This window comes from Orycteropus afer, unplaced genomic scaffold, assembly GCF_000298275.1.
Source record: "Orycteropus afer afer isolate SDZICR_OR568_19922 unplaced genomic scaffold, OryAfe1.0 scaffold00192, whole genome shotgun sequence".
In the NCBI taxonomy this organism is placed as follows: Eukaryota; Metazoa; Chordata; class Mammalia; order Tubulidentata; family Orycteropodidae; genus Orycteropus; species Orycteropus afer.
Genome location: NW_006921779.1, coordinates 6,420,326 through 6,440,246, shown reverse-complemented (window position 1 = coordinate 6,440,246; position 19,921 = coordinate 6,420,326). Strand labels below are relative to the sequence as shown.

Genomic DNA, 19,921 nt, shown 5'->3' with positions numbered 1-19,921 from the left:
CAGTCTGTAGGTTTATTTCACTTGGTTGATAAACTCCATGGTAAACTAAAAGTTTTAAATTTTTAGAAGGTCCAATTTATCTGTTTTGCCTTTGCTCATGCTTTTATTATCATATTTAGTAATCTGTTGTTAAAATGCAGCCCTGCAGCCATGCCCCTATATTTTCTTTTAAGAATTTATGGTTTCAGTTTTCACAATTAGGGCCTTGATCCATTTTGAATTAGTTTTTGTGTATTTGTGAGGCATGGATTCTGATTCATTCTTTTGCATGTGGAAGTCCAGCATTATTTATTATTGAGGAATACACTTTAAATTCTTAAAATGCTTTTCTTCATAATATTTTTATTTAAATTACTTTTATACTTAAATATTGTTAAACTCTTTTATACATGCCACATGCTAAAGGACCAATAAAAGATAAACTGACTCAAGCTATGAATATTTGTAGTAGGGATAGAATTCTTTGGAATATTTATATATGAACCAGCTGAAATTTTTAATGAAACAAAAAGTAAATCAGACACTTCAGTTTTAATTTATTTCTGGTATTCTGCTTTAGAAATAGTCTAAAGTAGATCACTATTAAGTAGGGTATGGCCCCCATCCATTGGCAAGTTATCAGTCTACTTCTAAGTGTATATGGCTGGGAATGTTATTGCTTGAAAAATTTCTCTTAGAAAGACCAACACAAGGCTGGTCCCCATGAGACAGAGGTTAAAGATCTCCCAAATGTCCAAACTATCATGCCACTCCATCATTTTAGACATTAACTCCTCCTCCTCTCAGTAATCTCCCCCACGTCATAGGGTTTTGTATTTTGCTGTAATGCCTCAGAATTCTCAGACACCAGGGGATCGTCTCACGTAGTGGTGGTAGAGGCTAGGAGGCTGGCAGGCTGGTAAGTACCAGGTCTGTAAGTAGGTCTGGAGGATCCTCCCAATTCTCAGGGTTTAACGAACCTCAATAAACAGATCAGATGATGGCCGCTGTCCCAAATCCAGGGGTGAAATGCAGAACCAGAGCAAGAAGAGGGTAAACCTTCCCAGAAGATTCATATATATTCATACCTTCAAGGAAGCTAAGGGTGGTGATTTGAGTTACACCCTCCAGCAAGGTGGGACTCAAGATATATTCCACCTGTGGTCCAACAGTAGTACCCCAAGTGAATGACTTTAACATTAAAAGCAGCTACTCAGTTACTCACAGCTAATTCCACCACTGAGCTGATTGCCAGTCATTATAGGGAATAACTACTACTCGCTGCCCAGCCAAGTTGACACACGACCTTAACTACCACACCGCCCTAAACAGGTATGGATAATAGGATTCATAATACATCACAAAATGGAGGACAGTGGCTAGAAGGGCCACAGCAAGCAATTCTTCACAGTTATCTATCTAGGAAATACCTATTGCTTTCTCAGCCTATTGTAGTTCAAGATATGGCAGCCTTCATAGTGTCTGCTGCTCTGAAAAATCATTTTTTCAAGGATCCTGCAGCCCAGTCTAAAAATTTATGTGTTAAAGGCTTTAAGAAGACAGTTACTACTAATGATTATAACAGGAAAGGAAAATAGGTGTCACTGTTCTTCTCTCTTTTGGTAGTGGTTATTGAGGGGCTGTGTTGAAAAAGATTCTGAGGTTACATATGGGTACAATAGAAACTAATGTAGTAATTGGTGTTGCCAGTCAAGGGCACCAAAAAGAGGATTACCTGTCTACCTACCACGGTTCAATTCAATTCACTAAATAGACTTGACCTAATTCATCACTTTCTATTGAATGACTGGTTTTCTTAAGTACATTGTATTCATTATTTTCAACTCTCTTTTTTAGGAATATTTGCAAGCCCAGCAGCCCAAACTTCAGGAGAGAGAACTGACAACGGGCACTACGTTTTCAGACAGTGGTAACAAAACTGTTTGAATCAATCATATTTATTCTGGTTGAAATAGTCTACTTTTTCTGGAATGCCTCATTACATTGTTTGTGTTGGATTTCAAGTTCAGGAGAACTACCTCTAAAAGAAAGTAAAAGTGTGTGCTTAATTTTATGTAAAAACTAATTTTTTCCCTTCATGTTTTGTTTTTATAGCTTCGCAGTTGACTACAGGCATTCCGCTTTCTCTGACGTCATCTGGCATGAACAAAATGCTTCCTTCAGTTTCAACCACAGCTATTCAGGTTTCCTGTACTGGTTGTAAAAAAATTCTCCAGAAGGGACAAACTGCTTATCAGAGGAAAGGCTCTACTCAGCTTTTCTGCTCCACACTGTGCATCACTGAATACATTTCATCTACCAGTTTATCAGCTCCTCCCAAGAGAACTTGCTCAAACTGCTCCAAGTATATAATTCTAAATTATGCCCCTTTTACTTCCCTACTTAGATCTTGATCAGCATCTTGGATGTAGTTTATAACATTTTCATTTTTTTCTGAAAAAGTATCACCTTAGTTTAATGAAAAGAAGCTGGTTTTGCTTTCAGTTCTTCTAATAGAGTCTTCAGAAAAACTTTTAGTTGAAAGTTTTCAGAAATTAAAGTATGAAGAGTTCTGTTTCTCTTCAACTCTAAAAAAATGTGACTTCCAAAACATTTTCCATTCTTTTCAGTTGAAATTCTTCAGAAATGGGATGAAAGTATGTCCATTCTATTTTTTCATTTAAGTTATAGGCAGCAACTACTCAAAAACTAATCATCTAACATTTATTTTGGAATTTCCAAAGTATTAAATAATATGTTTCTCTTGTAATGGTAAATGAAGTTATTTAATTCTTTTGGAAATCTGAGTAGTCATAGATAAACATGTGTATGTGTATATAATCTTTTAAAGATTTCTGTAAGGGGTCTTTTTCACTAACTTTTTTACATATGTAAAACAGTGTAGATGCAGAGAAAGGAAATAGTGACCTCACTCAAGTTCATAATGAATTAGTGAAGAATTTCTACCATCTACCCTGAGATGTGTAACTTTGGAAAGTGCTAGAGCTTTGGTGGTACAGTGCTGCTAACCAGAAGGTTGGCAGCTCAAACCCACCAGCCACTCTGCAGGAGAAAGATACATGTTCTGCTTCTGTAAAGATTTACAGCCTTGGAAACCCTATGGGGCAGTTCTACTCTGTCCTACAGGGTCGCCCTAAGTCAGAATCGACTCGATGGCAGTGTGTTTTATAGTAATAAAATTCTGGGTTGTTAGTACTCACTGAATGCTAATAGTAATGCTAAATTTAAATTTTGCTTCTAAATATAATGAATTCCTTTCAAATAATGTCTTGTTTTGGAATATGTTTACCATCATTTGAATCTTGGTTCTTCCATTTGCAGTTACGTATTGCTACCCACAGTGAGATCCCTGAACTTTTGTATCAGCATCACCTGGGAACTTGTTAGAAATGTAGAATCTCAGGTCTCACCCAGACCCACCGAGTCAGAATCTGCATTTTAACAAGATCCTGAGGTGGTTTGTATACATGCTAAAGGTTGAGAAGCATTGAGAACTTTCTAAAAAAAAAATCTCATTGTGATTTGGGTGAAAATTTACAGGGCAAAGTCATTTTCCATACAGCAGTTCATGCACATTTTGTTTCATCCCATTGACTGCAATTCCCCACAGTGTAACAGCTCTCTTCCCACTTCTTCCCTGTAGTTACCTTTTCCCTATGTCCTCCTCTCCTATGCATTCCTGCCCCTGAGCTGTCTCCCTTTGCAAACACTGCCCTTCTGTTCAGCACTGAGATCTTGTTTGTTTCTTTATAGTCCCATCTGTATTGTTAAATGTACACAAGAATTATGAGAATTAAATAATATATTTAATTGATTAGAATGATATTGACAAAGACTAAGAATTCAGTAACTGTTCACTGTAACTATTACTCTCAACAAACTCACAGACTCTTTTTATTGGTTGCTTCAGCTTCTCTTCTGGTGTCTGATCTTCTGATTCAAATCTTACCCCCCCTGAACTCTACTTACCTTTCTCTTTTGCTTTTTCAGTCCTTCGATACTGTGTCTTTCCTTTCTTTTGCTATGGGCTGTATGGCACCCTCATTGCTTCAACCTGCTTTTTTCTCTCTGTAGAATCGTAACATTGGAAGGGACCTTAGAGCTTATGTAGTCCAAACCTTTTCTTTTTGTTTTGAGGAAATTGAGGCCCTGAGAAGTTAAGGTACTATGTTGCTATGCTTAGTTTTCCCTGTCTGTATCTTCAGCAAGTCTCCAAAACAAATTGAAAAAGACTGAAGCACGAAAGATTTAGTGTGCAAACTGTTCTCTAAAGCAAAGAAATCCAACATGAGCAGAAATATAAGTAAAGTTTTAATTCTGGAATAAAATTAAATTTATTTTTGATAAAAAATACTGTAAGTTGCTAGAAAGATCCTAGTAATACTTAGGCTATGAGAGTCCACTTGTGCTTTTTCTAAAACTTTTTTTTATTCCACATTCATTAGCCTCATGTATTAATTAATAGTTCTCAAGATTTTAGTTAATTTTCCATTATTGTTGAGGTTTCTTTTGTGTTGTTGTTTGGTGCCATGGAGTCAGCCCCGACTCACAGCAACCCTGTGTACAACAGAACGCAGCACTGCCCTGAACCATCCTCACAATCATTTGTTGCTATGTTTGAGCCCATTGTTGCAGCCATTGCATCACTTAGAAATGATTTAAAATTTGTTTGGGGTTAATGCACTTTTCATTCTATTTCCTAAGCTAAATGAAAGAAAGATTGCCTTGAAGATGACATTTTAAATCTTGTTAAAAAGATGTTGTTTTTCTGAGAGATGTATTCAAGAAGTACCATTTCTGACTTTTAGTATCAACAGAGATCTAGTTGACACTAAAATAAGCCCTTATGCTAAAACTCTAGCATTTGGTTTATTTATAGGACAGTTGTTCAGACCTGTGTTGTTGAAGCTAATTTTAGGTACTTTTATAAGTTTTTGTAAAAAAAAATTTTATAAGGCCATAGTAGATTAGAAGCTAACAATCTAGCATGCTTATAGCAGTATTTCTTCTGCCTCCCTTCCTATCTGGCTAATTTCTTTCTGTCTTAAAAGTGCCTCAAGTATTTTTTCCTCTTTTCTACTCCCATACTATTTTCCCCTCATCCTTTACCACCAAAAATATTTGTTCTGTGTCTATATTTTTATAGTATTATATTCATAACTCCCAAGGCATTGATCATAATTTAGTAATGTTTTTAAAATATTTATATTGCCCTTTTAGATTATGAGCCTGTTGACATTAGGAACTGGCTTATCCTCATCTTTATGTCCTTAAGGCCTAGCCCTGCCTGACAGAGTGAATTCTAGAACAATTTTTGTCAGATAAAATACAGGGACAGCACAACTCAAGCACTGTGGATAGAACTATGTAGTTTTTTAAAAATTATATTGTTGTTGAGAATATATGGAGCAAAACATGCACCAACAGTTTCTCCAAGTACATAAATTCACTGCCCCCTAAGTTCCTATGTAACCTTGATCCCTTATACAAAGATTTTGAAAGAGCACAATGCTCAAGGCAGGTATTATTTACTAGTTAAGCTAAATTGTTGATTGGTATTAAGAAGATGTCAGGGGATATTTTTGGCTTAAGGTTAAAGATTATTTCAATCTGCAACAATAGTTGCAGGGGTTCGTGCACCCTCCATGGCTCCAGAAAGTCTGGAGTCCAAGAGAATTTCAAATTCTGTTCTGCATTTCCCCGTTTTGTTTGTGATTCGTCCATAGAATCTTTGATCAAAACATTCAGTGATGGTAGCTGGGCACCATCCAGTCTTCTGGTCTCATGTCAAAGGAGACAGTTGTTCATGGAGGCGATTACCCACACATTCCATATCCTTCTCCTGTTCCTTACTGATCAAGCTATATTCAAACTAGTAAAATAACTGATGTTGTGATAATGAAATTAACTTGTTATTTGCCATACCATTTGTTGAAGAAAGCTGAAAGTTCATAATATCCGAAAAATTTGAAAATGTTAAAGTAGTGTTAATTGCAGGAGTATTTCATTTAGAAAACTATTACCCTGACAGATTGATATTCTGAAGATTCTGCTAGGTATCTTGGTATTTCCTATAGCTGCAGTTCTTAAACTTTCTGGTCTCAGTACCCTTTTACACCCTTAAAAATTATTAACAGCCCCCAAAGACTTTTAGTTTGTATAGGTTACATTTATTTATATTTACTGTGTTAAAATTAAAACAGACATGTTAAAAATTTCATTAACTCATTTAAAATGTGAAAATCTAGTTACTTATTAATATAAGTACCAGTTTTTTATGGAAAAAAAAATGTATTTTCCAATTCAGAGATTTAGTGAGAAGAGTAGCATTGTTTTATTTGTTTTGCAGACCTCTTGAGTGTCTGGCTGGATTGTCGTATCTGCTTGTTCTGTTTGTTGTGATGTGTTGTTTTGGTTGAAATCTGTGAAAGAAATCTGGCCTCATAAATCTATAGTTGTAAAAAGGAAATGAGTTTTTTCCTAGCCTTTTCAGATAATTGTGCATGTTCTTTGTAGGACCAAACGGCAAGTGGTAGTTTCTTGAAGGTTTGTTAATTGCAATGTGAAATCTGAAACCATATCAATAAACTTTTAGTACTCTATTACATTAAAATTCATTGGTCTCACTTGTATGAATTTTATCCCATCATGCTATGATCCTTTGAAAAATACTAGTTCACTAAGTTAATGTAGATCTTCGTATTTCACTATGCAGTATTTTTTTTTTAAATCACATTTGTTAGTAACACTACAAATCTCTTCAAAAGAGATTTAAAGATTGGGAAGCCATCAAACTCAATGTGGCAGAGAAAAGTCTTTCAAAAGTTAGATTTTTTCACTTGAAAGCTCAAATTTTATCATTGGTAGTAAATGCTGTCTGTTTTACTTGAAGTAAGAGTCTCACTCTGTTCCTTTTTGAGAAGATTTCTGCCACATACCCACTTCTGAATGATAGTTTGCTACTTTTTCCTTAAAGTAAAGGCTGGTGTTGTTACTACTATGTTACATTTTGTCAGGTAAATAGAACAGTTAGGGAGAATTAAGGAAAGGAGTTTTAGTTTAGAAAGAGAAAGGAATTATGATGGATATGTTTACTGATGCCTTTCTTATTTATTTCTAGAGACATTTTAAACCCGAAGGATGTGATCAGTGTTCCACTGGAAGATACTACCTCTAGCAAAAACTTTTGCAGCCAATCTTGTCTTTCATCATATGAAGAAAAAAGAAAACCTTTTGTTACCATATGTAGTAATAGCATTTTAACCAAATGCAGCATGTGTCAGAAGACTACTGTTGTAAGTTATCATTTTTTTTAACCTTTAGAAACTTCTGTGATTCTGCTTAAATATCAGAATTTTTGACTGACTCTGTTTTTGTGCTGTTGTTTTTTTAATTCCTAGATTCAGTATGAAGTAAGGTACCAGAACGTGAAACACAGTCTTTGCAGTAATGCCTGTTTTTCAAAGTTTCACGCTGCTAACAACCTTGTCATGAGCTGTTGTGAGAACTGTGGGGTTTACTGTTACACTAGCTCTAGTTCATTCCACATACTTAAGATGGAAGGACAGTCTCAGTACTTTAATAGTTCAAAGAATGTTACAGCGTACAAGCAGGTAGGAATAAAGATCTGTTTCTTAAGGTGAGAACTGCGCCTTTTGAATTGACTGTATAGGATTGAAATGAAAAGTACAAGTTTTGTTCCTGTGAGTGGTTCTTCTATAGGAAAATGCAAGAATGTAGATTTGGCCACCACTGGGAATAATTATGGGTTGGAAAAATGATGTAGAGGATGAAATAGAAAACTTTTGATCCTTTTCTTGCAGAAGAATTAATGATAAACAGTAGATAGAAATTTTCCTAAAGAATCTGAGGGTTTTCATCTTACTTTGAAGGAAAGACACGTAATTGGAATCCTATTTATAAACTCCAAATAAACAGAATGAAAAATAACACTAATTTATTACTATGAGACCTAGCCATAAAATTGTTTTAATTTCCATATATTTCCCTCTTCTCCTAAGCAAGATTTTTCTAAATTACAGAAGGAAGTAAGCTCTTGCTTTTGATAAAGGCTTGGGTAGACACATCTGAGAGCAGAGCAGCTTTGGTGAACTAAGTGAGATGAACACTTTCAGTGGTTTGACCCTTTCATGGTGGGGTTGTCATATATCTTATTTGTTCAGATGGTGCTTTGAGATCCAATTCTGTTCTTCCAAATTCTTCCGTAAAGAAGATGGGAGCTCCAGTGAGCCAGATTCAAGATAGTTCATCTATGAGCCACATCTTTTCTATCGGAGAATGTGCCACCAGGAAAGTATCCCACATTGGGACCAAAAAACGGTAGAATGAAAGGGAAGAAAAATGTTGCACGTTCATTTCCTTCTTTATCCCTCATGCTCAATAGTTAGGTCTTGTCCTGTTTTGTTTCACTTTTATTGTGATGAAAACATACACACCAAGACATTGGCCCACATAACAACTTCCACATTTATAGCTCAGAGACATTGATGGCATTTTTCATGTTGTGCCACTATTATTGCTATCTTTTTCCAAAATATTACACCACTATTAACATAACTCAGTGCCCTGCAAACAAAAGCTTTGCCTTTCCCCCTCCCTCCTATCCCTGGTAATTTGTCCTGTTTTTTAAGAGCCTGTATTGAATGCTCAGTTATTTAGCACATGTAATGAGATAGAGCTAATTTGAGTATACCAGATTACCAATACCACCTCATACTTCACCCTGCATATAAGGTATTGTGTGGTAGTGATAATGGAGAAAACTTCATATTGTTAGTGAACTTTAACAAAGAATTAGAAAAGTTTCAAATCTATGAATCTAAAAATAGGATAGCATTTTATTTTAAAGTGTTGTAAATATTTTGGTCACATCCTCCTAATAGAGTATATTAAGTATATTTTTCCTTTGAATAATAAATTTAGTTATAAGTTATACTACTCTTGTAATTTAATAGTTACTTAATATTGGTAAATTGTTGGGGGTTTCTCAAAATAGGAAAATTACTTACAATAATTAATAAAGGATAAAAACTATCCTTTTATTGTTTATATCATTATTCTTTTGCCAATATCCCGTTCTTTCACAAACGATATTTTCAATTAGCTTTGCATTTTGTGCTCCCAAAAGCAGTTCTGTTCCATCATTGCCATGAATATTATTTATTTAGTCCAGGAACGATGGATACTGTTTAATAGAAATAATAGGTGGGAAGCCTCTCAGCTTATATCATTTTCATTTGTACACTGACTGCTTTTCTTACTGCTTGTATGCTGGTTTCTTACAATATGGTTTCAGTTGAGGTTACCTCGCTGCCGTCGAGTCGATTCAACTCATAGCGACCCCTCCTTGGATTTCCAAGGCAGTATCTCTACAGAATTAGATTGCCCAGTCTTCCTTCCAAGGAGTGACTGGTGGGTTTGAACTGCCCATCTTCTGGTTAGCAGTCAAATGCCTTAGGCATTATGCCACCAGAGCTCCCAACAGTGATGCTCACAATATCTCATCATGTGTATTTAAGCTCCCTTTCTGGCTCCTTAGCACCAAGAGAAAGTTTTCCTGAGTTGATGCCCACACTGGCATTGAGGAAAGACTTATTATAGTAGTTTTGTTTATTTAAGGAGTTCTGGTGGCGTAGTGGTTATGGTATTTGGCTGCTAACCAAAAGGTAGCGGTTTGAACCCATCAACTGCTTCATGGAAGAAAGGTGAGGCAGTCTGCTTCCGTAAAGATTTACAGCCTTGGAAACTCTATTGGGCTTGCTGTGAGTTAAGAATTGATTTGATGGCAATGGGTTTAGTTCCTTTTTTTTTTTTTTTTTTTTGTATATTTATCTTGGAGACGCTCGGTGGTGCAAATGGTTAATGTGCTCAGCTACTAACCAAAACATTGCAGGTTTGTGACCTCTCAGGTGCCTCAGAAGAAAGGTCTGGCAATATACTTCTGAAAACTCAACCATTGAAAACCTAGAGCACAGCTCTACTCTGACACACATGGGTCACCATTAGTTGGAATCAACTCAACAGCAACTGGTTCTGTTTATTTATCCAGTTGACTTTGATTGCCTGGGATGAAGAACCTTTTCTGTGATCAGTTTCTTCATTGTTTGCATATATCATTATTGTAATATATCTGATAAATAATACAGTTTAGTTTTCTAATCAGTTTATTAAATTCCTTCATTTTACAGTCATTGCAATTACAGTACCTTCTTTCTGGTTTTTAAAAAAGTTAAAAATTTGGATACATTGACATTATTTGTAATATTTTAACTAAGAGTTTGGTAGAGGGGATGTTTTTGTTTGTTAACCGTATCTGTCATATACCAGAAAAGTGAATATTGTTTAATCTCTAAACAGAAACCGGCCAAAATACTTCCATCTGTTCTTTTGAAATCATTGAAGCCCTCAGATGAAATTATTGAGACTACCAATGACTCGGGGAAGACAGAGCTTTTCTGCTCTATTAATTGTTTTTCTGCTTACAATAAAGCTAAGATGGAATCTTCGACAGGTAATATTTGTTTAGCATTTGTCATAGGTTTAGTATTTGAAGGTTAGTAAATGTTAAAAAAAACAAACCAAACTCAATGCCCTTGAGTCGGATCCAACTCATAGCGACCCCTCCTTGGTTTCCAAGGCAGTATCACTACAGAAGTAGATTGCCCAACTTTCCGTCTGAGGAGTGGCTGGTTGGTTTGAACCACCATCCTTCTGGTTAGCAGTCAAATAATGCCTTAGGTACTATGCTACCAGAGTTCCTTAGTAAATATTAAAAAAGTATAGTATAGCTTTGCTTTAATTTATAATCTTGATTAATTTCCAAATAAAACTGACTTAAAAGTAAAACAATTCAAAACATGTTGCCAAGAACTATTTTCCAATATTTTTATGTAAAAAGAAGGCTTTCTCACTACCACAGAATTTAATATTTATTTGTAAAGACTGTTGTTTTGGGTTGATAAAACTCTCTTCACTTTTAAGACAAGATGTAAAGGGAAAAAAAAATAGGGATACCCGTCTTTAGGGTGGTGCAGTTTGCACTTGTCTACTAACCAAAACGTTGGTAGTTTGGACCCACCAGCAGCACCGTGGAAGAAAAGCCTGGTAGTCTGCCTCCATAAAGATTACAGCCCAGAAAACCCTGTGAAGCAATTCTGCTCTGAAACACACGGGGTCACCATTACGCAGAATTGACAGCAGTGGGTTTGGTTTGATTTTTAGGTTATTTGGATACTTCAGTAAATGAGTGTATTAATGTTTATATTAGTATTATGTATTAAGTACCTACCACACAATTTGGTACATAAGATGCTTTCAATCAATATGTATTGAGTTAATTCAATAGAATTATGATAAAGAATTGTTCTGGTAGAATATAGAATGTTATATCAAATTTACCTGTTGTGAAAACAAGGCTGTCAGTAATATTATTCATGTGGAGTAGATCTAGTTGGAAATTCACTAATAGAAAAGCGCAAATAATCCAGCACCAACTAAGCATTCCATTAAAAGCCTCCTGTAGTACCATGGGTGCCATTTGCATAGACTTTACAGTCTCCCTACAGTTTGTACACTAGCTTATTACACAGATTTCTTCAATATTATTTCAGTACTTCAGTACTATTTTTACTTCAACTAACCTAACTCTACTGATTTGAGGTTTATGAAGCCTAGAAGAATTAGAAATGACACCCATTAGGAGATTGTATAGGAATCTCTTTATGTTTTTCATGGCTAATTTCACAGCAAAAATTTTCTTGTAATTTAAGCAAACAGTAAAAAGGACTGAGAAAATGTGTGCAAAATGCTGTAAAATGATGAGGAAGTATAAACTATTAGTTTAATACTGTTATTAGTATTACCTTGAGGAACTTGGCTATCCCTAAATCCTAATAGAGGTTATTCCAATTAAAAGTAATTACTTAGCCTAGCAGTACCTAAAGCTATTAGATATTTGCACTGTTCCTTGAAATACTTGTTATTAAGCAGTTTTTCTGATTGATTCTGCCTTGTTTATAAGTCTTTTTTGTTTATTTTTATCAGTAAATGTTCCCATGGTGCAACAGGCTTCAACTGAGCTCCTTTCCCTAAAGAAAGATACAACTCCAGTTATAAGCAATATAGTGTCATTGGCAGATCCTCATGGTGACCTGTCCATTGTAAACTCTGATGTCTTAGAAGGTATGAATTGAGTCGAAGATATTTTATATATACACTCTTGCCATACTTGAAAAATCTGTCTGTATTGTAAGTTTTATTTTCTGGTGTATAATAAGTAGTTAGAGTTTATGATGCTATTTTATAGATTATAGTATAAGATCTTGAATTTATGTTCTAATTAACTTAACAGGCACAGTTCCTCCAGTAACACCAAATGTCATTGCAGATGTAAGTTTTATTTCTGTTTCTTTTGCTACTCTCTTAAGCATTTATTTTCTTTTTAAAGCAAATTATATACTACGTATGTTTGAGCATATTCATTCCTATTTTGATCTTATATCTGGAAAAATAAACACTGAAAGTACTGTTGCTCATTACATTCAGTTTCCCAGATCTCAAGGTGACGTCAAAATATTTCCTCAGGGTTCTTGTTTTTTGTTTTTTAAATATGTGTTAAGCAACTCTAGTCATCTGAGCAATGAAAATTATTTTTACTACAATTAAGTTAATAAGGTCCTTTGAACATTTATTGCTGAGTCTAGACTGCAAATAGTTATAAATAATTGTTAATGTTTCCCCCTAGTGGAGCTCGTACTATAACTCACCCATTCATTTTACTGTGTTAGTAGAATAGATCTGTTCAATATTTTAACTGGTTATTTGAAGACCGCTAAAGGTTTATTTTGTCCTTTTCTTCCAAAGATTTCTAAGAGTTCTCCGAGTGAAGCTAGTAGTGGTGTTTCTAGTGATAATGTGGAACAGCCAAGCCTTTCACCATCTTCATCAGTACTCAGTCAGCCTACCAGTGGCTCCAATATGGAAGTACAGAAAGAGAAAGTGCCCAGCCAGGATCCTGCATGCAATATAAAATCCATGAAAATAAATGATGGACTGTGTCACCCAAAATTTACATCCAAAGTACAAAAAGTTAAAGGAAAATCACGAAGTGTTAAAAAATCTTGGTATTCAAATCAGTGTTTGGAAAATAGTACTAGAAAGGATGTGACATTCTGTTATTCATGCCAATTGTTCTGCCAAAAAATTTTTAGCTGTAGGGGAGAGTCGTTTACAACCCAAGGAATTTCTAATTGGAAAAAGACTCTGGAAAGATTTAGAAAGCATGAAAAAAGTGAGCTGCATTTAAAGTCATTGCAGTTTTGGAGGGAGTACCAGTTTTGTACTGAAGCTGTCAATGATAATTTGTCTCTTCATTCAAAAAAAAGTGAGGAAAATAAAAACTACCTAAAGTTTATCATTGAAAATATTCTGTTTCTTGGAAAGCAGTGTTTACCCTTAAGAGAAAGTGACCAGTCTGTTTCATCTATAAATAAAGGCAATTTTTTAGAACTGTTAGAAATCAGAGCAAAAGATAAAGGAGAAGGAATATTTCGACTTATGAACTCACAAATTGACTTCTATAATAGTTCACAAATTCAAACCGAGATTATTGAAATAATAAAAACTGAAATGTTGCAGGATATTGTGAATGAGGTTAATATCTCCTCAGCTTTTTCAATAATATGTGATGAAACAACTGATAGTGCCACTAAAGACCAGCTTTCAATTTGTGTGAGATACCCACAAAAAACGTCAAAGACTATCTTAATTAAGGAAAGATTCTTGGGTTTTATTGATACTGAAGAGATAACTGGGACTAATTTACATAAGATTATCAAAACTTATCTGCAGCAAATTGGAGTTGATTTGAAAAACATACGTGGCCAGGCCTATGATAGTACCATTAATTTGAGAGGAAAATTTAATAAAATTGCAGCAGAATTCAAGAAGGAAGACCCAAGAGCTTTATACATACATTGTTACGCACATTTTCTGGATTTAGCAGTCATTAGATTTTGTAAAGAAGTAAAAGAACTCCGAAGTACTCTAAATACTCTCAGTACTTTGTTCAACACTATTCAGATGTCTGCGGAAATGTTGGCAAATTTTCAAAACATTTGTAAACTAAGCCCAAACAAAACATGCAAGAAACATTCATCACAGTCATGTTGGACAGCTCACGATTGCACATTACTGTCTGTGACTGAGGGTCTTCCAGAGATAATTGAAACACTGGAAGTTATTTCTAGCCATTCTTCAAACACAAATTTGGCTGATGTATTGAGTAATTTGTTGACGTCGGTTTCCAAATTTGAATTTATATTTTGTTTAAAATTTCTTTATCGAGTGCTGAGTGTTACAGGAATTCTTTCCAAAGAACTTCAGAGTGAAACGATGGATATTTTTTCTTTATCTTCAAAAATAGAAACAATTTTTGAGTGTTTATCATCTGAGAGAAATGATACCTATTTCAAAGCTATCTGGGATGGAACAGAGGAAGTGTGTCAAAAAATAACCTGCAAAGGTTTTGAAGTTGAAAATCCTTCTCTTCAGAAAAGAAGAAAAATTCAGAAAATAGTAGATCATAGTGATTCAGATAATATATTTTTTCCTACTTCAGCTGAAGAACAGTATAAAATTAGTATTTATTACCAAGGATTGGATACTATATTGCAAAATTTAAAATTATGTTTTTCAGAGTTTGATTATTGCAAAATAAAGCAAATTTCAGAACTATTATTTAAATGGAATGAACCATTAAATGAAGCAACAGCCAGACATGTTCAAGAATTTTATAAACTTGATACAGATATTATCCCAGAACTTCGGTTTTATCGGCACTATGCAAAGCTCAACTTTGTCATGGATTATGATTGTATCAACTTCATAAATCTTGGCTATTTGTTTATTCAGCATGGTCTTCACAGTAATATTCCTGGGATCTCACAGCTGTTACATATTGCTCTGTCTTGGCCAATTACTTCAGCAAGCGCTAGAAGTTCATTTTCTGTACTGCCTCGCCTTAAAACATATTTATGTCATACCATGGGACAAGAGAGGAATAGTGACATGGCCTTAATGGCAGTTGAGCAGGAACTGGTAAACAAACTAATGGAGCCCGAAAGACTCAATGGACTTGTGGAAAAGTTTATCAACCAGATGAAGGAAATATGACGCTTGCTAATTTCATTTTACCTGAAAGAATCTTACACTTCTGTTGGACCATTATAATTTTTATTTCAAAATTTTCTCTTAAGAAAAAAATATGTTCAACAAAACATGTAACATATCACATCATTCAAAATTCCAGACATAAACTTATAGACAGTAGAAAGTCATCATCCTGCTTGTAGCACCCAGTTCTCCTTCCCTGAGGTGTTACCAGTCTCTTGAATTTTCTTCCAGAAATACTTTATGTATATGCTACTCTACAGTACACTGTTTTTTGGCTTGTTCTTTCTCCTTAACATGATGTTTTGAGATCATCCCAGTACATAAAATTTCTTGATTCTTGTTTACAACTGCATAAGATTTTTTTTTTTTTTTTTTTTAATTTCATTATGGTTTGGGTGAAGGTACAGAGCAAATTAGTTTCCCATTCAACATTTTATACACATTTTGTTTTGTGACAGTTGCAATCCCCTCAGTGTAATAGCACACTTCCCACTTCCTCTCTGGTTCCTCACTGCCATCTTTCCTGACCCTTCCTGCCTTCTGATTGGGGGGGGGGGGGGGCAAATGCTGCCCTTTTGGTCTCATATGGTTGATCTGAGGAGTATATTCACTCCCTGCCATCAAATCGATTCCAACTCACAGTGACCCTATTTGGGTTTCTGAGGCAGTAAATCTTTACAGAAATAGATTGTCCAGTCTTCCTTCTGTGGAGTGGCTGGTGGGTTTGAACTGCCAACCTTCTGGTTGTTGGCATAGTTATAGGCCTGTCTTTTGTTTGGCTGAAAGGTAATCTGTAGGAGTGAGTTCATTTCCATGTTTGAAGGGTGTCTAAGGGCCATCATTTTGGGGGTTCCATGCATAAGATTTTATCCTGTGAATATACCATAAAATATTTGAGCAATCCCTACTGACAGACATTTTAATTCTTTCCATTCTTTTGCTATTACAAATAATTCTGTATTTCATGATGGTATAGAGGTCATATTGCACTTGAGTGGATTTCTGTAAGATAAATTCTAAAATTGGAATTACTGGATCAAAAGATTGATGCATTTTTATTTTTTGGTAGATATTGGCAAATTGCTTTCTCTAGGGGTTATGCCAATTTATACTCCCATGAATTGTCAGTGTTACCGAACTTTTTGATCTTTCCTAATCGTTTAGTTGAAAAATTGTGTTTTAATCTCAGTGCAGTTTTGTGTTTCTGCTAAGAATAAGGTTGAGTATCTGTTTATTTCAGTCATTTGTATTCATTTTTCAGTGAATTGTATGTATGTTTAAGCATTAAAACAAGTATTCTAATGTTTTTGATTTATGAAAATTTGACTGTATTTTCAAAATAAATAACCTCACAAGAAAGCACTTTTCTTTCCTGTCTGTATACTTTAAAAAACCAAAAACCAAACTCACTGTCATCGAGTCGATTCCAACTCATAGTGACGCACTTTGGGTTTCTGAGGTGTCTTTTGCGGAGTGATTGGTGGGTTTGAACCGCCATCCTCTTAGTTAGCAGTCAAATGCCTTAGGCATTACACCAGAGCTACTTCTTTGTATACTTAACAAAAGTTTAAATAACAAATTATTTTTCTGAGAGAGAGATTATTATTTATTAGGTTGGAAGTTCTCTGTTTAGCCTTTATTGATGTATAAAAGGTTACTGAAAGTAAAATTGAAGAAAATTCATCAGAAGAGCCTTACTTGTGACAACTAAGAAAAGCCTAGAGACCTTTGCCAGTGACAAACATTCTACTCACCTCTTCCCCGCTTGTGCTTACAGTTGCCTTGCATGGTTATTGCCATAAAATAATGCCCATTGGTATCCAGGCTTTATTAAAATCACCTTCATTTTGCTCAAAAAGGTTAGTCATTAGAGACAGAGAAGCAGACTGAATAACCTCAGCACAATAACATCAGCAGCAAATCTTTTCTGAAGACTTAAGATGTGCATATATGTCAAACTTCTGTGGATTCAAAAGGAAACATAACTACTGAGATGGTTCATTTTAATGGTGCTAACTATGGTGTGCCCTGTTGTTTGGTAAAACACTAGTCGAGTTGCTATTATGAAGTAGTTAAAAAAAAACTCACTTCCATTGAGTCGGATCCAACTCATAGCAACCTTTCCTTGGGTTTCTAAGGTGGTATCACTACAGAAGTAGATTGCCCGATCTTCCTTCCGAGGAATGGCTGGCAGGTTTAAACCGCCAGCCTTCTGGTTAGTAGTGAAATGCTTTAGGCACTACGCCACCAGAGAGATCAAATTAGTTTGCCTTAAGTAAAGCAAATCTGCTTTACTTTTATAATGTGGATGGGCCTCATCCAATTAGTTGAAGGCTGTAAATGAAAAAAGGGAGTTTCCAAGCCTATGATACATTGCCTGAGTTCCTTCACTGTTCACTCTTCCCATCACCTGACCTATGGATTTTAGTGCAAAAGCTGCAGAAATCTCCAGCTTGTCGCCTGAACTGCATGTGGACTTAATGAACTTTCCACAATCACATGAACACATAAGATACCTGAGACTTCAAAGTAATACAGAGGGGAGTATGTGAGGGTCTAGATAAACAAAATCGGCTATAATTTGATAGTTACTAAACTTAGATAATGGGTACAAGGATTCATTGTATTGTTCTCCAACTTCTGCATCTTTAAAATTTTCTATAATGACAACTTTTACGTTATTATCTATTAGAGTGCATACCAGGAATGTAAATGTGTTTCATAGGAAATTTATAAAAACATTGGAAAAGTTTTAGTATTTGTACCTGATAAAAATCCTTGGTAAAAATAGAATAAAAAATTATTAATATGATAAAAATAAATGTAATATGTCTCTATATTAAAACCTAGCCAGTAGTATATACAATAACATGCTTAGAAGTCAAATATTAGGACCACAGCACTAAAAATATCAGGAACAAGACATGCATATTGACTACTGATCATTATATCATTTTTTTCATTAAACTACTTTTGAAATATTGTAGATTGCCGTGAAATTGTGAAAAATAGTGCAAAGAGATCACAGGTACCCTTCACCCAGTTTTACCCAGTGGTGACATTTTGCCCAACTGTAATACAGTGCCACAACAAAAAATTGACATTGGCATAATCCACTGGTCTTACTCAGATATACCAGTTTAACATGTACATATTTGAGCATGTGTTTGTATTTGGCACTAAGCATTTTATCTATAGATTTGTGTAATCACCACCAGTGTTAAGATACAAAACAGAGCATCAAAATACATGAGGCAGCATCTGATAGAACTGCAAGTTAACTAACTGCCTTACAAATTTGACATAGATGAATAAGTACCTCCAGTGCTGCATCCCTTTGCAGAAACTTTTCAATGGCCATTCCGTCACTTCCTGTTGTTAAGGTCGTCTCCGACTCATAGCTATCCCGTGCATAGGAGAACGAAACACTGCCCAGTTCCACACCAGCTCCACAATCCTTGCTATTCTTGACCCCATCGTTGTAGCCACTGTGTCAGTCCAACTCATTGAAGGCCTTCACCTTCTTCATCAACCCTCCACCATACAAAGCGTGATATCCTTTTCCAGGGAATAGTTCCTTCTGGCAACATGACCAAAGTAGATGAGATGAAACCAGCCATTCTCGCTTCTAAGGAGCGTTCCAGCTCCACTTGGTCCAGGACGGATTTCTTAGTTCTTTTAACAGTCCCTGATAATTTCAGCATTCTTCTCCAACACACAACTCAAAGGCATCAACTCTTTTTTGGTCTTCCTTATTCATTGTCCTGCTCTCACATGCATATGAGGTGATTGAAGATCCCATGGCTTGTGTCAAGTGCACCTTAGTCCTCAAGGAGACATCTTTGCTCTTCAGCACTTGAAAGAGGTCTTTTGCAGCAGATTTGCCCAGTGCTATAAGTCATCTGATGTCTTGACTGCTGCTTCCATTGGCATTGATTGTAGAATCAAGTAATATGACGTCTTTGACAACTTCAATCTTTTCTCCATTTATTGTGAGCTGCTTATTGGTCCAGTTTTGAGAATTTTTTGTCTTCTTTATATTGAGTTGTAATCCATACTGCAGACTGTAGTCTTCAGTCTTCATCAGTAAGTACTTCAAGTCATCCTCACTTTCAGCAAGCAAAGTTGTGTCATCAGCATATCACAGGTTGTGAATGAGTCTTCCTCCAATCCTGATGCCATGTTCTTCAGATAGTCCAGTTTCTCGGATTATTTGCTCAGCACACAGATTGAATAAGTGTGGTTAAAGGATACAACCCTGATACACTCCCTTCTTGATATTAAACCGTGCACTGTCCCCTTGTTCTGTTTGAACGACAACCTCCTGGGCTATGTACAGGTTCCTCATGACTACAATTAAGTGTTCTGGAATTCCCATTCTTTTATTTGCCCAGCACACAGATTGAATAAGTGTGGTGAAAGGATACAACCCTGACACACTCCCTTCTTGATTTTAAACCATGCAGTGTCCCCTTGTTCTATTTGAACAACAGCCTCTTGGTCTATGTACAGGTACCTCAGGAGTACAATTAAATGTTCTAGAATTCCCATTCTTCTCAATGTTACCCATAATTTGTTATGATCCACACAATCAAATGCTTTTGCATAGTCAATAAAACACAAGGGAACATCTTTCTGTTATTCTTTGCTTTCATCCAAGATCCTTCTGACATCAGCAATGATATCCCTCATTCCACATCCTCTTCTGAATCCAGCTTGCATTTCTGGA

At 35.5% G+C, this 19,921-nt stretch overlaps 1 protein-coding gene across 1 annotated transcript in view; it reads left to right on the top strand.

Moving 5' to 3' along the window:
* ZMYM1 (zinc finger MYM-type containing 1) overlaps positions 1-15,192 on the top strand; it is a 16,937-nt gene extending 1,745 nt beyond the window's left edge. The window contains exons 2-9 of the mRNA XM_007947665.2: positions 1,837-1,909; positions 2,095-2,344; positions 7,121-7,295; positions 7,401-7,613; positions 10,378-10,531; positions 12,007-12,201; positions 12,371-12,408; positions 12,883-15,192. Coding sequence (XP_007945856.1) covers positions 1,837-1,909; positions 2,095-2,344; positions 7,121-7,295; positions 7,401-7,613; positions 10,378-10,531; positions 12,007-12,201; positions 12,371-12,408; positions 12,883-15,192 — 3,408 coding nt within the window. The remainder of the gene's footprint in view (positions 1-1,836; positions 1,910-2,094; positions 2,345-7,120; positions 7,296-7,400; positions 7,614-10,377; positions 10,532-12,006; positions 12,202-12,370; positions 12,409-12,882) is intronic.
* The last annotated feature ends 4,729 nt before the right edge of the window (positions 15,193-19,921 follow it).